General features: G+C 35.5%; 1 protein-coding gene across 1 annotated transcript; it reads left to right on the forward strand.

The window, feature by feature from the left end:
* The first annotated feature begins 2,452 nt into the window (after nucleotides 1–2,452).
* Nucleotides 2,453–20,684, forward strand: LOC149475857 (phenoloxidase-activating factor 2-like). The gene is made up of 9 exons (XM_089712905.1): nucleotides 2,453–2,632; nucleotides 12,518–12,608; nucleotides 13,341–13,458; nucleotides 14,580–14,676; nucleotides 15,061–15,173; nucleotides 15,639–15,868; nucleotides 18,419–18,603; nucleotides 19,270–19,434; nucleotides 20,503–20,684. Exons 1-9 carry the CDS (start codon nucleotides 2,630–2,632, stop codon nucleotides 20,671–20,673), a joined length of 1,173 nt encoding a protein of 390 aa, XP_089569031.1. The 5' UTR covers nucleotides 2,453–2,629; the 3' UTR covers nucleotides 20,674–20,684.
* The last annotated feature ends 1,724 nt before the right edge of the window (nucleotides 20,685–22,408 follow it).

Here is a 22,408-nt window from a genome sequence, read left to right on the forward strand (position 1 = left end):
AACAAGACGTGTATTTGAAAAGTAGCTGTATAGTTACTGATAAAAATCACTATCACTACATACTTAGTCTCAAAGTCCTAATCTTTAAAACTAATGATGCGGTTTCTTTTAATAGATTGAGTGATTGAAAAGGAAGGTTTTAACTTTTAATATACAGGGTGATTGGGAGATGGATGCAAAGCTTTAAGGCGAAGCTAGTAGAGACAATTTAGAACCTTTTAAGGCATGGTTGTCTAAGACGAAGTCTGACTGGTTTTTTTTTTAAATAATTTTTATGTATTTTTTACAAAAAAATGTTGTGTGGTTTTATGAAACCACGGTAAAAGTGAAACTGTTCGAACGGTTGGGAACACTGCTTTGTGTAGCGCATGTCGCGTGACGGTCGGCGATACACGCGACATGCGCTACACAGACCAAAAAGTTTGAGACGATGTTATAAAAGTTTCACTTTAAAAATAGCAATTATTTTACATTTTTCGGCTATTTCGCGGCGCGGCGCTGGTGGAAAGCTAGTATTATTAGGTATAATGTTTATGCCTTAAATTAAATGAGAACAAACACAGGGGGAGGTTTACGTAGAGACGAGCATACTACAGTTATGCTCGCTGCAAGTAAACCGGCCCCCCCCTGTGACAGATGGCGGATAGCCCGGTAATATAGTGGCGTTATCATTTTTGATACCGTCACCTATTGCCAACTTATGGGCTTGGTCGGGTCGCCAAGTTGCGGCACTCACCACGTAGGCGGCGGGGGTATAAGGCCTAGCTGTTAACCCCTGTCGCCGAAGGTGAACGGTGGCCACCGTTGGGTTTTAGTGGGTATGGCTTCTTGCGAGTCCCACATACCCCCTCATACAGCAAAACTGTAGAGGGGGATGCGTAAAAGCATTTCCCAACGTTAAAAAAAAAAAAAAAAAAAAAGGTATAATGTTTATACCGTAGTTTGTGCGCACTAATCTCAGGAACTACTGTATACAGGACTTTAGCATATAATATTACAAATGCTACATAGTCTATAATATAATCTGTAGGTATAAGGGGGAGAAAAGCGCGGGCCGAAAATAAATTTAAACTTATTGATTGAATATCTCTCATTCTCTCCTTGATACAATAATTGTAGAAACTAGAAAGTAGAATCGTTGGATCCTGGGTTCGATTTTTATGTAACTAATTATATAAACATCTAGCAGGACACAAAAGGCAAAATAGATCAATAAACAAATTATACGCATCCCGCGTGCGAGTGAATTCACGGACAAAAACTATAAGTTTTCTTTTAAATACATAGTTAGGTATATATGTACCTTAAATGTGAACCATGAATAAAAATATTTGAATTTGAATTTGAAATACCTTTAAAACATTATTATAATAAAATAACAATATTATAAAAAAAAGTTGTGTGGTTTTATGAAACCACGGTAAAAGTGAAACTTAGGCACAAAATCGTATTTGTACCTACTATAATTATTATCGTACGGTTCGACCGTCACGCGACATGCGCTACACAGACCAAAAAGTTTGAGACGATGTAAGTAATAAAAGTTTCACTTTAAAATACTTTAATTTTGAACTTAAATTATTCTAGTTACTTAACACAAACAAAAATCCATAATAATATCTGTGATAATTTAACAGTCATTATTTTAACATTATAAAACCAATAAGTTTCAATAAAATCATTAGATGATGTCACATCTAGTTTAATTATTATTGTCTAATCTAATATCAGTGGGTTGCCATAAGTTTGAAATGTGCTCAGAAGTAGGGACTTTATTATTCACATACCTACCTACATTTGGGAAAAGATAAATAAAAGGAATGCTTGAAATAAATGTGAGGTCACTGAACTCAACTCTGAGGTCACTCAATAGTAAATAATTCTTATTCAGTAACTATAAGCTGTGCACGTGTATGCCAGAATGAATGGGAATTAAATTTTTAAGCTATTGCATAGCTTTTATCTCAGACTTTGAGCGCGGCGACCGAATATAAAAATTCCGTAACGAAAAAACCTAACACTTCCCACTCCAACCGGCACGACGATGCGATGCTATGCAATAGCTTTACCACGGCAGTCCTCGAGTGCCACACGTATTTTTTTATTAGCGCCATTTAGATAAGATTGGTTTCTCTGTATTTCAGATAAATTTATGATGTTCAAATTTAACATTTGTATTTTCCAATTCAATCAATATTATCAACTCATTGCTCCTGCTTTGCATACTACTTAGTTAGTTTGTCATAATATATAGGAATACCTTTTACAAAATGTTATGTATTTGCAATGTTTGATAAGTGATTCCATTCTTCTAAACGAAACAAAAAATTTGTAACACCTAGATATTATAGTATATCCACTTATAGTAAAAAAATCTAAGACCTCCCACTTAGGGAAATTTGATTCTGACACTGGCAACATTCACAAACAAGTTGAACCATTATTTTTTTCACTGTCTACTTTTTAGTCTGTGTTCAACCTTTTAGCGAGAGACAGTGTCGTTATTCTAAAAGAAAAAGTACCTCCAATGTCAAACAAATAAATTGCGTAGTGTTGTATTAGTTTAAAAAGTTTTCAGTGTTATTTAAATATTAGTTTAGTTATGTAATATTAAATAAACAAGGCGTTCATGGTAAGCAACTCTGTGACCTTAAGCTCAATGCTTTTAAAGTTCATTTTCGTGCAAAACTTTTGCAAAGTTTTAATTTTACAAATTATTATGCATAGAATAGAATATAAATAATACGTTAGTACAGCTTTATAACTAATGCTTAATCTTAAAATCTTTAATTAGTGAACCAATTAACAAATTTTATTTTGTATACCTATGTGTGTTTCTGTGTACTACACAGAAACACACATAGGTATACAAAATGTGTAGTTAGTTATGTAGTTACTTTCGATTAATATGAACCAAAGAGTACATTTTTTTATTCGTAAAAAAATTGAGGGTATAGGTACTATAACTTACATGAGTAGTTATATTTTATTAAATTACCACTGAATCGGAATATTTTACAAATCATAGAACTGTCAAAAACTTAAGTACCTAGGTTACCAAAGAGCGGATCCAGCGTTAGCCCCGCAAAAAATAGTGGAAAATATCAACCTATAGCCTCCTTTGCAAGAGAAAGAAAAACAAAACATAATCTAATCTATCTACTAATCCTCTCCCACTAGTCCTACAATTATTATAAATGCGAAAGTTTGTGAGGATGGATGTTTGTTACTGTTTCACGCAAATAAGTACTACAGCCCCCCTAGACAAGTGGCTTTCTATTAGCGTAAAGTTTAATAGAATAGATTATGAATGTATGAGATTGACGTTTGATTACGACGACGACGACGATTGATTACTTATGTGAATCTCATACATTCATATTCTATTCTATTAAACTTTACGCTAATAGAAAGCCACTTGTCTAGCCCCACTGAACCGATTGTAATGAAATTTAGCAAGAATATAGAGGGTAACTTGACTAAACACATAGGAGAGGTATTATCCCGGAAATCCCACGGGTACGGGAACTATGAGGGTTTTTCTTAAAAAAGCGGGCAAAGCCGCGTGCGGATTGTAATCGATTCAGTAGTATTTGCGTGAAAGAGTAACAAACATATATACCTATTATCTACACATACACTTACTACTCTACAGTCTACACTGCACAATTTACATTAGATTCGAATAACGAAAATTATTAATCCTTTTGGGATCTTTAAAAATATTGTGATTATTAAACACGACATTCTGAATAAAGTGTTAGTTCTATAAAAAAAAAGACGGGTTGCACTCCGGGAGTGCCGGCAGAAGTGAAAACTTGATTATTAACGTTCAGCATGTTTGATATTTTGGAATGGTATCCAGACGGATACCATTCCAAACGCATGGAAGGGCTAAAAAAGAAAACATCCGTCTTACGCTTTTTCGATCAGGCCACGTGTCCTGACTCCTGACGCGAGTTTAAGATTTTATACCCAACGCCGCTAAAGAAGTTTTCACTTAAAAAAATTGGCTACACATAAATCTATACTAATATTATAAAGCTGAAGAGTTTGTTTGTTTGTTTGAACGCGCTAATCTCGGGAACTACTTACTGGTCCGAGTACTCCGAGTTGAAAAAATTATTTCGGTGTTAGATAGCCCATTTATCGAGGAAGGTTATAGGCTATATATCATCACGCTACGACCAACAGGAGTGGAGCCACGGGGGTGAAACCGCGCGGAGCTGCTAGTTGTAAAATAACATTCATTCGTTTAATTCGTTCTTGGCGTTAGGCAATAATAGCTGAAATACCTAATTGAGAAGTTAGTAACGAAGAGAAGTGAAGAAATGTTTGTTTGATTGTTCGTTTGCATGAACGCGTTAATCTAGGAACCTTTAGGAACGGAAAAATGTGGGTAAAACCGAGCGGCACGGCCCGTAAAATATAATATAACACAAAATTTCGGGTCATTTGTAACAGGATGGCGGTTCTACAGGGGTCTTAGTACGCAATGACAAAAAGAAAAATGATGGTCAGAACGCTGATACCGGATACCTTAAGATACTGTAATATAAAATATAACAGTATCTTAAGATAAAATATTATAGTATCTTCATCGTGTGTGACGCGCTTAATACGTCACCATGGTCAGTCAAAATGTAACCGCGTATGAAAAACCCATACTTATTTTAAAATGATTCGTAATCACAGTAATAAAACTATATTCCTTATAATATTGATATTCTCTGTACTAACAGTACATTTATATCACAACAAGGAAAACCGCGGTCTTTACGCAATATGATTCATACTGTCTGTATATTCATTATTATTTATAACCAGCTGACCTAGCGAACTGTGTTTTACCTTACATTACTTGTTCAGCCGCGCGGTTTTACCCGTATTCTTTTATGGGATAATTAGATTTCCGCGTCTTCGCCCGCGTTTTCAAAGAATAACCCGCATAGTTCCCGTTCCCGTGGGATTTCCGAGATAAAATCTATCCTATATTGTGTTAATCCAAGTTACCCTCTTATGTGTGCTAAATTTCTTTGTAATCGATTCAGTAGTATTTGCGTGTAAGAGTAACAAACATACATACACATACATCCATCCTCATAAATTTTCGCAATTTTAGTAGGATAGTAGAAAGTAGAATAATAGGAACAAGAAGTCTTGGCACCCTCATAAATTAATCCGCCCGCGTTGTATAGGAAATCCCCATGGGCATAAAATGTTTCCCCGCGGAAAAAGTAGCCTAATATGTCACTCTCTAACTTCCTAATTATGTCTAGACACAAGAATAATAAAAAAAACTTTTTTATTGTGACGTGAAACAAACACACTTTCAACAATTTTCGCATTTATAATATTAGTATAGATATATCGCAGGCAAACTGTATTATTTCGCTGTTTACAAAGGCTCGGCATTTTGTAATATGCTGAGGATTTACTTTTTCTAAACTTCCACAAAAAGACAGTTGCCACTTGCCAGCCGACAGAGTGCTGCTTCGGAGGGCTCCTATTTCTATATTTAAAGGTTAAAGAAACCCACCCTCGGGTTAAACCCCCGGGTTAAAGAAAATACGAACCTTACCTAACCCACCCTCTTATCCAGACAAAAAATTTATGATTACGAATTATCGACAGTTTACAAAATGCCGAACGTTTGTAAACTTTTTTTTTGGGCGGTAGGCGTAAAAAAGTACACACGCGATTAATTTGCTCCATGCTATTTAATTGGTATTTATTTTTAAAACTACAATAAATTATGTGTTAAATCACCTACGTACTTACCGGATCATTCTCCCACTGAAATATCACTAAAACTCCTACTCAACATCAATTCTTCACTGTTTTTCACTTTGTCATTCATAACCTCACTTGACCTCACTTTTTATAATCCTAAGAATGAATGACAACATGGATTTACAAGGCATCAAGGAATCTATGGCACAGATGTCCGAAATGTTTAACAAAAGAATGATTGAATTTAATGAAGATCTTAAAAAAACACCCACTACCACTTCCTTGGCAAGTCCCCCGTCTAGACTGGCATCTGACTTTACTGCTTTCCGCTCCTTTGTTATCACCTCACTGCAATGCCTACAGACTCAGATTGACTGTCTTTATAAATTATATGAAAGCCAGGAGATGAGAAGTAGAAGGAAGATTCTATTGCTGCATGGTGTTCCGGAGAATAATGATGAAAATGTTACTTCTCAAACCTTAAATATATTATCCACCAAAATGAAGCTGCCTAATTTGTCTATCAATGGAGTGAGTCGCTGCCACAGGCTCGGTAACCCCAAGGACAATAAACCACGTCCAATCCTCATCAAACTTCGTGATTTGTCCGATAAGGAGCTCATTTGGTCGTCGAAAACAAATCTGAAGGGTACAGGAATCACTCTCTCTGAATTCCTCACCAAGAATAGACATGATGTTTTTATGGCTGCTCGTGAACAATTTGGAGTAACTAAGTGCTGGACAAGAAATGGGCACATATTTGTCATCGGACCCGGGGGCGTTCGTCATCGTGTTGAGAGTATCGCTGATATTAAAGCTCTTTCTGCGGTTGTGCCGGACAAACCAAACCCAGGTACCTCTGCCGTATCCAGTATTCCCTCCAAGGACAATAAGGTAGCCCGTTCTAGGAGGCTTAATGTTAAAGCTAAATAGTTTCGGAACGATATGTAATTCACGTTGTTAAATTTATTCGTTTGTAATTCGCTCTGCAGTTATTATAGTGTATTTATCGTCGAATTTTCTTCCTTTTGTAATTTTTATAACTTTCTACTCTTTTACCTCCTACCTTTTCAAATTATTAAAGCTACCTTCTTAGAGCGTTTTCACATTATCCGATCCGATATCGGATATCGGAAGCCGATAGCCGATATCCGATATCGGAGGGAAGTAAAATGTATGAAATATGTACCTGTCTTTCACATTGTCCGGTCCGATATCGGATATCGGAGCCGACACCGATATTCCCAGTGGCTATCGGACGATAATGTTCAGTGTTGCCAACTCCATTTTCGAAAAGGCAGTATACCAACAGCAAAAAAGCACTAGTTTGTGTGTTTTCAGTCTTATAGGGCGCTCAATCTTTAAAAAAATTCTTTGCTTTTAACCTAAAACCCTTTCTTTTAAAAGAAACCTTTTTTTATTAAGAAAACACACATTAATTAAGTATTTATAGGCATTTAAAATACGATTTATACGGCTGGTATTTTTATTTGCTGTATTAAAATATACGGCAATTGGCTGAACTGAAGTAAACAAAAATATATTGCGTTCTTAAATTCAAATATCTATCTTCGAAAACATTAGTGTCTATCATCTTTATTTTATCTCATTCTGCCTCGCTCCTCCTCCTACTCGGATGTTGGTTGTGCTGTTTATTGTATTGTTGTCATTGAGTGCTTTGTTTTTAACCGACTTCAAAAAAAGGAGGAGATTTCACACCGATTTTATTTTTATTTTGAATTTACAACAAATAATACAAAGTTTGAAAACTCTTAATAATTCTAAAATAATTGCTTATGACAATAAAATAATTTATGTATCTTTACTTACAGGAAATTACAACAATCATATTACAAATATATTTGAACGAGTGACAATATTATTTTAGGATATTACAGTGTATTAAGAAAAAGAAAAGAAAATGTGAACAAAGATTGTATCACTTAATAAATTTATCATAGGTACTACATGAACTTTTATAAATGTATGGCGTGAAAAAATGACTAAATGACTAGGTACATGCTAGGTACGTCTTGCTAAAAATACATTTAATAGATTTTGAAAGGTATTTACTAATATGTATTACTAAAACTATTAACTAATACTAACTATGTTGTAGTAGGTATTGATATAAATTTATTTAATTTATAATGTGTTAACATAAGTATATTAAGTTATACAAATGACCGATATCAAAATTATTTAGTAAATAGCACATCTAAATAATATGCAGTAATTTGTGATATCAAATCTTTTTTTACATTTTACATTTCTTTTTTGAAGTTGTTTTTCTTTATCGTAGTTATTTTTAATGTACATGTACAACTATGATATAACATTTGATTTTTTTTAATTATACCTTTTTTATCAACTGGCAATTTAGTTTAGTTTTCTCTAAAAATTTCTGGCAACACTCATGATGATATCGGAACGATTTTATCGGACAATGTGAAAGGGCAAATTGTATCCGATATCGGATATCGGCTATCGGCGTCCGATATCCGATATCGGATCGGATAATGTGAAAACGCTCTTACAGTTTTAATTATTTTGTTTACAAATCTCTCGGTTGTCACCGGTCTGTCAATTGTAAATGTCAAATGTCAATAGATGTCAACTATCTCTGTGTCAAATGTCTAATAATAATTATGAAGCATTTACTTGCCATGTTTAAATTCCTACGTAAATGTGTTGTATAATCTTTTTATTTTTTAAGTAGTTTTAAATTGTAATAATTGTTTTTGGTGTTTTGTGTTAAACTATACTTTTATTTTTTATAGTTAAATTCCGGAAGGTACTAGGTATATTATAGTATTAACTTATTCATTTATTATTATCATTATCGGTATATTTGTTTTTCTTTATATATATTATTTGTATATTATCAATATTTATAAGTAATTTATTATTATTTTTTTATATATAATGTCAAACGTAAGTTCTGAGTATCACGATTGTAGTTCTGATCTTTTAAACAGCGATGAGAATAGCTTTCATAGTGCTTCCTCTCCTCTCGACCTTGTCCTCTCTTCCTTGTTTAATGATGCCCATAAAAATTTTAACGTGACTCACATTAATGCACAGAGTATTCCGGCTCACTTTCCTGACATGCTTGCATCATTCGTAGAAAATAATATCCATGCTATCCTTATCTCCGAATCATGGCTAAAGCCTTCCCTTCCTTCAGCCAATTATTCCCTTCCCGGCTTTAACCTTATCCGCAATGATCGTATTGGCAAAGGCGGTGGTGGAGTCGCGATTTATCTTCGGTCTTACATCCCGTTTAAGTTGATTCGATCTTCCTCTCAGCCCCCTCCTAATAACACCACTGAACATCTCCTCATCGAAGTCCTACTACCTAACTCCAAAATTCTCCTTGGTGTTTTCTATAGCCCTTCCCTGACCAATAATTACTTCCCTTCCTTTGAGAATCTCCTAGATGACCTAACTCCCGAATACGATCACATAATTTTTATGGGTGACTTCAATACATGTCTACTCAAAGATGACCACCGTAGTAAAAAATTATGCTCTCTCCTTTGTTCACACAACCTCCAATTACTCCCACTTAATCCTACTCATTTCTCTCCTGGCTGCTGCCCATCCCTTCTTGATCTTATCATTGTCTCCTCCCCTCTTTCCGTATCCAAGCATGGGCAGTGTTCTGCTGATGCTTTTTCCTATCACGACCTGATCTACTTATCCTACAAACTCCGCCCACCTAAGTTCAAACCTTCCTCTATCCTGCTGCGTAATTTTGCCGGTATGGATTACGATCAACTTCGACTGGATGCTTCTGAGTGTGATTGGCAGGCAGTTTATGATGCAGACACCATGGACTTAAAAGTGAGCGTATTTAACGATGTCATGCTTGCTTTATATGATAAACATGCACCATTAAGACCTGTGAAGAAAAAGCACACACCTGCACCCTGGCTTTCTCCAGAACTTAAATCGCTCCTAAATAAAAAACATCGTGCCAAGTCTAAATTGAAAACTGCTAAAACTGCTGAGGTACAGGTCAAATATAAAAGTATCCGTAATCGTTGCAACGTATTGTGTAGGGATGCACAAAGGCGCCATATCCATAAGTCGGTCGAGAACGGCGACCCTGTTAAAATTTGGAAATTTTTAAAATCTCTAGGAGTTGGTAAAGCCTCCCACACCTTTTCTTCTTGTAACATTAATATCGATAATTTAAATTCACACTTTGCTTCTTCGTCTATTCTTAATCATAATGTACAACTTGCCTCTACTGTTAAAAATCTTTCTACCATTTCTACTCCTGATTTTCCCCCGTTTATTTTCAAGAAAAGTTCTGTAGATGAAGTTAAGAAGACAATCCTGTCCATATCATCGAATGCCATTGGTACTGACCATATCAGTCGTAATATGATCATTCCTATCCTTGATATCATTATTCCCGTCATAACACATATCCTTAATTTTTCAGTCACCTCCGGTTCTTTTCCTAGTTCCTGGAAGGACGCTCATGTCATTCCCATGCCCAAAAAATCTAATCCTTTGAGTTTACCTGATTTTCGTCCTATCTCTATCTTACCATTCCTTTCTAAAGTACTCGAGCGTCTTATCCACTCCCAGCTTACCAGTTTCCTTAACACTAATAACATCCTTAGTCCTTATCAGTCAGGCTTTCGTCCCGGTCATAGTACGACGACAGCCCTGGTTAAAGTTACCGATGACATTCGTCATGGTATGGACAACAAGCAACTTACTGTTCTAACTCTCTTAGATTTTAGCAATGCTTTTAACACGGTAAATCACAATATCCTTCTGAGTTTGCTACGACTTCTTAACTTTTCATCGACAGTTCTTAACTGGTTTCAAAGTTACCTGGGCGACCGGCGGCAGCGTATCCTGATGGATGACAAACATTCATCTTGGTGTGCAGTACCCGCCGGTGTGCCACAGGGTGGCGTCTTGTCACCTCTCCTATTTGCCATATTTATTAACAATCTCACATCTCAATTAACTTCTCCCTACCATATGTTTGCCGACGATTTACAGATCTACACGCAATCAACCCCTGATAACCTACCTAACGCAGTTCATTCCATCAACAACGAACTAACCAACATAGTAACATGGTGTGATCAATTTGGCCTAAAAATCAATCCGTCGAAAAGCCAGGTCATAGTTATCGGTAGTCCTTACCAAATATCGGAGGTTGATTGGGGTATACTGCCTTCTGTACAGATTCGGGGAGAAATCATACCTTATAGCGAGCACGTCAAAAATTTAGGTGTCTACCTGGATCAGACACTATCTTGGTCGCATCACATTCAGGAACTGAGTCGGAAATTTTATGCTGCTTCCAGTTCATTGCGGCGTCTTCGTAATTTCTTACCCATATCGACCAAAGTTATGCTAGCACAGTCCCTTCTCCTTCCTATTATTGACTACGCTGATGCTTGCTTTCCTGATTTATCAGTCGAGCAGATAGAAAAACTTGAGCGCCTCCAGAACTATGGTATCCGGTTTGTATTTGGTCTTCGCAAATACGACCATGTCTCTTCCTTCCGCAAGAAGCTCAAGTGGCTCCCAGTCCGCTTTCGCCGGAATGTGCATTACTTGCAGTTACTTTATCGTGTCCTTTTTGACCCTAAGACTCCTACATACCTTAAAAATAAATTTGACTTCCTGCACTGTGAAAGCTATTCCCTTCGTTCAGTGGATAGGCTTGTCCTGTGCACACCTTTCCATCGCACGCGCTTTTATGGTGATTCTTTTATTATTACGGCCATTAATCTATGGAATTCCTTACCTATACCCATAAGGCAAGCTCAAACTCTATCTAAATTTAAGAGCCTCATACGTGACCACTTTTTAAATCTTGCGTTTGAATCGATATAGTATTTTGTATTTGTAGTATATTTTATAGTATATTATGTTTATATTTTTATGATGTATTTATATATTATTATATTTATTTTATTTATAGCGTTATATTATTATATGTATTCTATATCTTTTGGTATGGTATATTTTATCTTATTTTAGTGTGTATATTATGACTGTATTTTTAGTAACATCTATTTATGTTTAACTTTTTACCTACCTCCGCTGTAGTAATATTGTTTTTCACACAATCTGTTGGTTGCCTGGAAGAGATTACTTGTTAGTAATAAGGCCGCCCTCTGTGTTGTTTGTACTAGTTTAAGTCCTATTGTACCCACTTTTGTTATGTTGGCAGCACAATAAAGTGTATAAAATAAAATAAATAAATAAACGGCGAAATAATACAATTGGCCTGCGACAGATAGATAACATACAAACATAAGGTCATAACCGTTTATGCAGTACATTCAACAGAAGCTTATAAAGAGGAATATATTTTAATTCTTACAAAAATTTTCATTGCTGCTCCCTTCCTACAGCATAATATCAATAAGTCTATAACACTTCCTTACTCGATAAATGGACTATTCAACACAAAAACTATCAATTAGAATCAGTAGTACCTTTCTTAGACCTAAGTCCTAACGAAAATAAGTACTCCGAATTATGATGTAGTAGGTGCTACTCAATTAATTAAAAAAAAAAAATTATCACCTCTTAAAATGATCTCGTTAACTCGGTCGACGTTCTCGAGGAAGGAGGTACGACTATTCTAAAATGGGACAAATCAAACACAAAACAGAGTTCAGTACATATTAAAAAAAAACAGTCGAATCGAGAACCTCCCACGTTTTTTCCAACGTAGGCTATAACGTAGCAAGGATTTGAAAAGCATTAAAGTGACACAATTTACATTTGATTTCAGATGTGGAGATACCAAGCTACTTTTGCGACGCTCCTTTTGGTGGTGTCAGGTTTGAACCTTGACCCATCGCAGCCCAAAGATGGCAATGAGGGTAAGATATTATTACCACTAGCCGCTTGTCCCGGCTTCACCCACTTTTGAAATAGGCTATATCACTCCCAAATACCTTTATGTAAGTGCATTCACGCAAATAGAGAACACAATCACGTTGAAAACTTGTCCTAAGCAAAAGTCTGCCTATACGTGTATTAAGCAGAGTTTTCTTAAGAGCGATACAATAGACTTTGAACATTACTACGACGAAATAAGGAGCTAATTTGAATGAATAGTTTAAATAACATCTCGGACATTTTTGTTTTTTTTAGGCGATTGTTGGTCTAGTTGTGTATAGAAAGTACGTAGGGGAACGTGTAGGGGAAAGTATTTTCTTCATCATATCAAGATTTCCGAAGATTTACCCTTTTTTTTACAAATACGAAAACCTCTTTAAAATATTAGAAACTAGCCGCTCCTTCCGACTCCGCACAGCCCCCCTAGTCAAGTGGCTTTCTGTTAGCGTAGCGTTCAATAGAATAGACTACGAATGTATGAGATTGACGTAAGCTTATCTACAGCTTACGTCAATCTCATACATTTGTAGTCTATTCTATTGAACGCTACGCTAACAGAAAGCCACTTGACTAGGGGGGCTGGTTCGGGATAGACATTACAATAAGCTAGGTACTCGAGAATAATGTAGCATTTTGCTGGTTAAAGTATTTTTTAAATCGATAGAATAGGTACCATTTATATCCAATACTTAATTTTTTAATATCTCTTCCAGTGACGCCGGACACAAAATGTATGACAAAAGACAACGAGCCAGGCGTGTGCGTGGTTTACTATTTGTGTAATGAAAACGGCACGTTGAATACAGATGGCGCTGGCATTATAGATATACGGTAAGAGTATTTAATAAGAGTATTTCAAAATAAACTTAGGTTTAATGAAAACTTAAACTGAAATCTGAAATATGACACTCGACCAACACAAAAAACTAATTTCTTTTTAAATCTTACAGTGTTCTGCATCATTTTTTTATAAATAAGTATTTATCTTATATTACAAGTATTTATGAAGATTTTATAAAAAAACAAAGAACTAGACACAATAATGCTCAAATATCTCGGAATATGAAGTTTTAGTAATGAGCATGACAACGTCTGATATGAAGAAAAATATAAAAAAAGACGTGTGGCACTCGGGGGACTGCCGCGGTAAAGCTATTGCAATTTGCATGCTATGCCTTCAAGCCACACCTCCGCGCCCGTTGGAGTGGAGAGCGTGAGGTTTTTTCGTTTCGGAATTTCTCGATTCGGTCCCCGCGCTCAAGGCCCGCGATAGAAGCTATGCAATAGCTTAAAAAGTCTGAGCAGAGTTGTATGTACACTAATTATGCATTAGTTATTATGCACTAGTTATGTTAAAAAAATTTACTATACAGGGTGTCCCACTTTCGGTATACTAAGCGCGAAGGAACTTGTATTCTTGCATACACTGATCACGTAAAAAATACTTAAAAAACAAAATTACGTCAAAAATTTTTTGCTGAATTTTTCCTGAAAATCCATGTTTTCTTCGCTAGCTTGGTGCAGCCGGCATATACCGCTTCGCTAATGTGAGAATTTTGTCTATGAAAACATAATCTTAAACGATAGCTCATGTGCTGGTGGCAAAGTTGGGCGGGTTGCTTGTTATGAGTGTACACATAGAGTTTTAAGAATTCATCTATTTGAAAAAAAAATGCGTCTGGAATTTTATAAGTATTTTTTACGAACTCAGCGTATGCAAAACTATAACCTCCTTTGAGCTTAGTATACCAACAGTGGGACACCCTGTATAGCTCATTAGAAAACTCTGCCTAATAAACGTATAGGCAGAGTTTTGCTTTGGACAAATTTGGAGCGTGATTGTTAGTCTAATTGTTTATGGTATGCCAATCTGATATTACGAAGAAAAATTATAAATGTTATGCATTTAAATGCTAAAAAATCTAACAATAATAAATGAAGATATTTTTCAGAATCGGAGAAAGCGCGTGTCCATCATATTTGGACGTGTGCTGTCGATCTTCTAACATCAGAGATAGTGACGATCCAATCACTCCGAAACCGGAAAATGTAAGTTCAATACTTGTCTTCGTTTTAGTTAAAGTATCCTATCCTACTTCCTATCCTTCCTACTAGTTAATCCTACTAATATTATAGATGCGAAAGTTTGCGAGGATGTGTGTGTGTTTGTTACTCTTTCACGCAAATACTACTGAACCGATTACAGTGAAATTTAGCACACATATAGAGGGTAACTTGGATTAACACATAGGTTTTATCCCGGAAATCCCACGGGTACGGGAACTATGCGGGTTTTCTTTTGATAACGCGGGCGAAGCCGATTTATTTATTTCTTCGGCCAGATTCAAAGATACCACGTCGTGACCTTGAAATTTTACTCTCAACGCGCCTAATGAAGTTTCACTTCAATAAGTTTTATAATAATTGTTAAAGCATGACGGTTGTGGTTGGCGGAACCCGAATGGGGTCGGTTTCGTATCGACCGGTGACCCGAGCGGGGACTACGCGAAATTCGGGGAATTCCCCTGGATGGTGGCTGTTTTGAGGTAATATAATATGTTTATTTTTGTTGTATAAAAATTAAAGTTCAGTTGTATAAAAAATTAAATTCTAAAGTTCGATAATGAAATCTTCTTCTTCTTCACAAACACAAATATTTTCGACAAACTTTATGTTTCTGTAATGATTTTGACCTCAGTAAAACCATTTCCTAAATTTCTTCTTTACCTTACTGATTGAATTGTTTTTCATTTATCACACATGAGAATAACTCCCTTCTATAAATTACTAGCTGTTCGCCCCGACTCCGCCCAAATTATTTTCTTTTTGTTTTTGAAAATCCTTTCCCTAGCAAAAAGAGAAATGCCAGCGACAATAACACGCGGATTCGAATCCCGCCTCGCGTCATTATCATTTTTTTCTATTCTTTAAAAATTTCGTCTTTAAATGCGAATTTCGTATGAATGACGTAATAAAACTAAATATTAACTTACTATATAAACTTTTTCCAGACAAGAACCAGTAAACGAGAACGACGCAAATTCCCAACTTATCGACCTATACATAGGTGGAGGTTCCCTAATCCACCCTAGTGTTGTGCTCACAGCGGCTCATATTGTCGATGAAGAACATCACTATCGAGCTAGAGCGGGAGAATGGGATACACAGACGAAGAAAGAGATATATCCTAATCAAGAGAAGAAAGTGGATAGGGTGGTAATGCATGAGGAGTTTAATAAGCGTGAGTATTTCCAGGTGTTCTAGGTATAGTGTCTAAGTTAAAAGCTATTAAAACTTCCTAGATTAAGCCTAGACTAGCTTTTCGCCTCTGATGAGAAAGAAAATTACCATTTTAACGAGACTACGTCACTTTATAGCCTCTAAACCAAATACTAAAATCATACCCTAAAATCGTTCTGTTGCGTCACAATAGATAGATAAAAATTTTATGGGACCAATTCGACACCATTCCGCATCAAACAAAAAAAGAATCACGTAAATCGGTACAGAAACCTCGGAGTAATCGGTGTACATACATAAAAAAACATACCGGCCGAATTGATAACCTCCTCGTTTTTTTTGAAGTCGGTTAATAAACAAACACACATTCGTATTTATAATATTAGTGTAGTCTGAGGAACATCACTATAGAGTTTAGCGGGAGAATGGGATACACAAACGACGAAAGAGATATATCCTTATCAAGAGAAGAAAGTGGATAGGGTGGTAATGCATGAGGAGTTTAATAAGCGTGAGTATTTAGGGTTAACTAGGTTTTAAGGCTATCCGAATGCCTCAAATAGGTTAATGTTACCTATCTAGTGGTTAGTTTTAAAAACATAGAATTTTCATTTGATTAGAAATGGGGTGGATAGAGTAGGATGCATGAGGAGTTTAATAGGCCATCAAGATGCTTAAAATAGGTCTATATTAGTATTAAAAGATAGATTCGATAAGGAATTTTGTGCATATGATGTTTAACAATAGTAAATTTTCTTAGAATTTTTTAGATTTGAGACTATTTAGACTTCCTAGATTACGACTAGACTTGCTTTCTGGCCGCGTAGTCAAAGGAATGACATGTTTATCGCGGTAAAAGTAGTCTATTTCACTTTCTAGCCTCCTAATCATCTTCAGACATAAAATTCATATTATAATATCGATCTATTGCGATTTAAAGAAATATATGTAGACTAGGCTAGAAAAGCTTGTGTTTAAGGCACATCACTAACGTAAGTAGTGATGTGCCTTAAACACAATATTAACACATTATAACACATTATTTGAAAAAAAGAAGAAGAAAAAGAGTATTTTTATTATTTGGGTTATTTAGGTTTTTCAGGTTATCTAGGATTGAGTAATATTAACTTCCTTTCATTGGTTATGTGGACTCGCATCATTTAGATACAGTACAGTAGATACGGTATTGTATCATTAAGGTACTTTTCGGGTTGTTAAGATAGCAAGAATGGCGTTATAAAGTTCTTATCTTTCTTATATATTTCATTTATCAATTAATGTGACCCAAATCCTACTAATATTATAAATTCGAAAGTTTGTGAGGATGGATGTTTGTTACTCTTTCACGCAAATACTATTGAACCGATTTTTTTTTTTTTTTTTTTTAAATAAATAAATCATTTATTTGCACCATTAGATATATCTTACAAAAATTTAATGACCCAGGCTCCTAATATAGTTGTAAACTGTTTTTCAGGAGCCTGTGTTCACACTAATTTATATTACACTGTTACAATGGCGTATGTACACGAATTTATTCAGCTTTAGACATAATTTATTATAATATTATTTGTTACATTTCAACATTTGTTCATTATACATTATTATTAATTAATTACCTATTTAATAATTATGCATGCATTAAAAAAATAAAAAAAATAATAAAATAATAAAAAATAAAAATAGTTTATAATCCACTCGGTTAACCCTAGTGTGTGGACGTAAAACATGATAATTATGGTGTGTAGGTGTGAGAGTGTTGTATGAGAGTGTAGTGTTGGAGTGTAGTGTGTGAATGACTTTATTAGAGAAAAGAACTGTCCTAGTTAATAGAGTAAACGTTCAGTATTTAAATAATCAAAAGTAGAGAGCCAGTTTTTAACAATGAAATTTGGTATGTAGCTGAATACCCAGAATAAGACATAGGTTATTTTTTATCCCGGAAATCTCACAGGAACGGGAACTATGCGGGTTTTTCTTTACACATGATTAGTAATCTGCCCATGTACCATGATGCCTTAAAGCCGTAATATTTCCAAGGTTGAAAAACGATAACGCCGACGACAACTTTTTGTAACTAACCACAGGACAGTTCTTTGGCATCATTATTATGATATACCTACCTATTATGTAATCTATACTAATATAATAAAGAGGAAAGGTTTGTATGTATGGTTTTCACGCAAAAACTACTGGACCGATTTTGATGAAATTTGGCACAGATAATCTTTAGACCCTGAGAAAGAACATAGGCTACCTTTTATTGCGAAATACCACGGGCGAAGCCGGGGCGGACCGCTTGTTACATATATTTTTATAAAATTTAAACGTACTATTGACATGATTTTAAACAAAGATTTTAAAAGAGCAACTAAGTATGGAGTTTCTTGCCGGTTCTTCTCCCTACATACCTACTGCTTTCCGAATCGATGATAAATGTAAAAATATGTTATGACGATTCAAAAGTGCTTCTAGAAGAAGTCTAATTGAAAAAATAAATGTATAAATAAAAAATAGGAGTTTGAACTAAATTAATTTCGTCTTCACACAGGTAACCTCCACAACGACATAGCACTCCTATTCCTAGCGTCCCCAATGCAACGTGCCCCTAACGTGGGTCTCGCCTGTTTGCCCCCACCGGGGTATGTCCCCACTACGGGGGCACCTTGCTTTGCCTCCGGGTGGGGTAAGAATGAATTTGGGGAGAATGGACGGTACCAGGTTATATTGAAAAAGGTAAGATATTTTTTCTATTAATTAAAAATCCCTACTAATATTATAAATGCGAAAGTAACTCTGTCAGTCTGTCTGTTACGCTTTCCCGCTTAAACCTCTCAACCGATTTTGATGAAATTTGGCACAGACAATCCTGACAGAATTTAGACCCTGAGAAAGAACATAGGCTACCTTTAATTGCGAAATAACACCACGCGGGCGAAGCCGCGGGCGGAAGCTAGTAAAAAATAAAGTCTTAGGAATGATTGCTTTTTTGAAATTGGTTCATTTTTTTGCAAAGTTTTGATTTTTGCACAATCAACTCATGGCCTCAAGTTTTATATTGTAGATATAATGTAGTTCAGGTGTTATAATATAGTTACTATTCTATCTTATATTTATCTATATTTATCTAGCTGTCATTTTTTTCCATTTCTTTTTTTTTAGTTAGGAAATTTTGCATAAGGCTATTTTTTGGATTCAGGAATCAAATGAAAGATCATTACAGTAAAAATATTTAACACTTCAATGTTGTACACTCAAAAACCTTAAAATTAATTACAGAAATAGAAATTAAACTTATTTAACTGCCCTCTCACTTATTAGCGATCTCTTCCAGGCAACTAGGACAAAAGATTTCAAACAATTAATTTATGAATTAAAAAAAATATTAATATGTATTTTCAGGTAGAAATTCCAGTAGTAGAGCAGGGTGATTGCCAGGAACGACTGCGACATACAAGATTGGGGAAATTCTTCAAATTGAGCAAATCTTTCATGTGCGCGGGGGGAGTGGAGGGGAAAGATACGTGCAAGGGGGACGGGGGGTCGCCCCTCGTGTGTCCTGTACGGGTAAGTGGGGGGAGGGGGGGAATTACGCTTATTGGTTGATGTACTACCACAGAATACATAATAGTAGCTAAACGCTACAGAACGGACACTCTCCCGCCAAAATTAAACACTTACCTCACCCCGCACGATCAGTCTATTAGATGGCCCGCATTTTTTCGTAAGGACGATACACAACGAGGATTTGTGAATATCGTTTTTCGTAGAAAATGGTTAGACATTGTGCTGTTTACGGATGTATTTCATCAGAAAAACGCGAATTTTTTTTACGCTAGTCACAAATGTGCCAACCATAAAGCGTTAACACACACATTTGCAGACCCGCCCGACAAGGGCCCTTCCGGCCTCCTCCACTCAAGCGACAGCCCAAGCCGAGGTTCGAGATCCCCGTCAAGGGGGGACGCCCTTGTGCATGTCGCTACCAGGGTGAACCTTCAGTTCACCCCCGCGTCCGCGTTAAAATGTAGAAGCCCTTCTGGCTAACATCGAGAGACACCACACACAAAAAAAAAAAAAAAACATTTGCAGTCTCTACAGTGTGACTGTCAAAACGATAATTTTGTATGGAGTGTCCGGGGTGTGGTATACAATGTACTATGACTGAAGCTCGTATTGATAAACCGAGCTCAGCATTGAGTAGGCTCTTACGTAAAAAATTGATTTGCTACGCTATACTATAAACATAACTTGAGCTGTCACTTGGGGTTTACGTTATCAGCTGAGTTTAGAGTTGATTTAAACATCAATATCATTTTTTATCACTTATACTTTGACTTAAAATTACTCACAACTGTTAATGATAACCGGTAAAAACCGGTATTTTTCATGCTCTTTTTTGTGAAAACGTATTTAAAAGATGTATTAAAAAAATGAATCGCCAAATGTGTTAAGCGCATAACTCGAGAAGAGCTGAACCGATTTCGTTAGTTGTATTTTTATATATTTACTTGGTTATGGTTCTTATGGAGAGAAAACTTAACATGTATAATAATATAAAAAATATACCTCCCAAATTGAGAACCTTCTCCTTTTTTTGAAGTCGGTTAAAAATGACATTTATTTTTATTCCAGAATCAAGTAAACCGGTATTACGAAACCGGTATTGTCTCATGGGGTATCGGTTGCGGGCAAGATAGTACTCCCGGGGTCTATGTAAATGTTGCCGTATTTAGAGATTGGATAGATCGAATGATGGTACTCAATGGATATGACACTGCGACGTATTCTTTAGATAATAAATGATTTTAATAAAATATTGTTGTTTTATTTGTGACTAGTTAACTGTGTTAGTGTGTAAAAACTTTTTTATACAACGCAACGAGGTACTCTATAAATTAAGTTTTTTATATGACTAGCTATGCCCTGCGGTTTACCCGCAATACTCCGCTCCTATGGGTCTTAGCGTGATGATATACCTAATCATAATAGTCTATAAGCCTTCCTCGATAAATGGGCTATATAACACCGAAAGAATTTTTCAAATCCTACCAGTAGTTCCTGAGATTAGCGCGTTCAAACAAATATTAACTATCATAATATTATCTCAGATGGCAGTGCGTCCGCGTCTGCTCAGCTATATACCTAGGAATGAGGATACACGAAGTATACATATAATATATTTCCATGGGATACATATACATAAATCAAAAATATAGCTCATACCGTCATACGGTCTTTCTAATCTAATAATGTAGGTACCTATTAAGGTACCTACCTAACTTGATAGTTATAGTTGATACCTAAGTGAGTTGAGCTGTAAAATAATTTTTGAAATCGGTATACACTATACCTACTTAGTAGTTTTTGAGACTTCGATAAAAACATTTAAATATATATATCTAAATCTTTCATTCAATCTAAATCTTTCATTTTTATAAATATATATAAATCTTTCCTCGTAATAATATTAGTATGGAAAAAGCCTTGACGATTTGATCAAATTATGAAAAACTTGATAATTAAGACGAGAATTTTTTGTGTTAGGTAACTACCTAACTAACTAACTAGGTAGGTAGTTAGTTACAAAATTAAATATTGATGTATGATTTTATAACATGGTTATCATACGTTCGTATCTTTGTGTTATATATTTATAATTTCAATATAAAGATCCTATGTATGTTATTCACACTTCGCACATATTATCATACCTACGGCTACAAATTAATTTCTTAATAATTATTATGCTCCCGCATATGATGAATTTCTCCCCGGATGAATTTCAGCTTTAACTCCTATGATCTATTCGAAATCAGATGAATTTAGAATTTGCATTCAGGCTGTGTGGGGTCAGCCCTCATCATCACTACATACCTAGTATACAAAGTCGCTTTCGCTGCCCGTCCGTCGTTTTATGAAGCGGTTTTTAATAGATACGTAGCTTAGATATGTAGTGATTCCTGTGATTCAAAGTTTTAGATAATGGGCACGAAGCCACGAGCGGAAAGCTAATACATAGGTATTGATTAAAAATTAAATACCTAATTGTAACCAAACTCTTCCGAAATACATTGACCGGTTACCTAGCCATATACATATGCTTTCTGCCCGCGGTTTCGCCCGCTTTGTCTAAAACCTTATAAATTATATACCTTCCTCTTATCTATTAAAATAAACGCATAAAAATCCGTTGCGTTAGAGATTTACCTAAGCATAACTAGGGTCAGAGAAAGCGACTTTGTTTTATACTATGTATTGATTTTGAAATTTTGTTCGTGACCTACCTATATTTGGTAGGCCTGAAAATAGGTAGACACTATTTTAATATTTTAATACTTACCACTAAGTGAGGATGTCCTCACACACCAACAGCTTTGTGTAGGTATATTTAAGTAGTAGATTTTTAGGCTTTCGAGCTCAGCAAGATCCCAGATTTTTTTCTTTTGTTAATCAACTGCGATCAGTCGTAAATCACCTTTAATGTAGCTCAACTCAACATCAATATTAGCTCTTTTCATTCTTTAGATTTAGCAAATGC

The sequence above is a fragment of the Colias philodice genome, chromosome 29 (assembly GCF_061535455.1).
Source record: "Colias philodice isolate Cphi_HAF_F1 chromosome 29, ilColPhil1 Martin Lab GWU primary, whole genome shotgun sequence".
Taxonomy (NCBI): domain Eukaryota; kingdom Metazoa; phylum Arthropoda; class Insecta; order Lepidoptera; family Pieridae; genus Colias; species Colias philodice.

Bases quoted from the DNA above. Each gene is read 5' to 3' on its own strand.
- LOC149475857 (XM_089712905.1), top strand. The intron at 15,869-18,418 runs GTGAGTATTTCC...GTCTTCACACAG, and splicing joins GCATGAGGAGTTTAATAAGC to GTAACCTCCACAACGACATA. The intron at 18,604-19,269 runs GTAAGATATTTT...ATGTATTTTCAG, and splicing joins ACCAGGTTATATTGAAAAAG to GTAGAAATTCCAGTAGTAGA.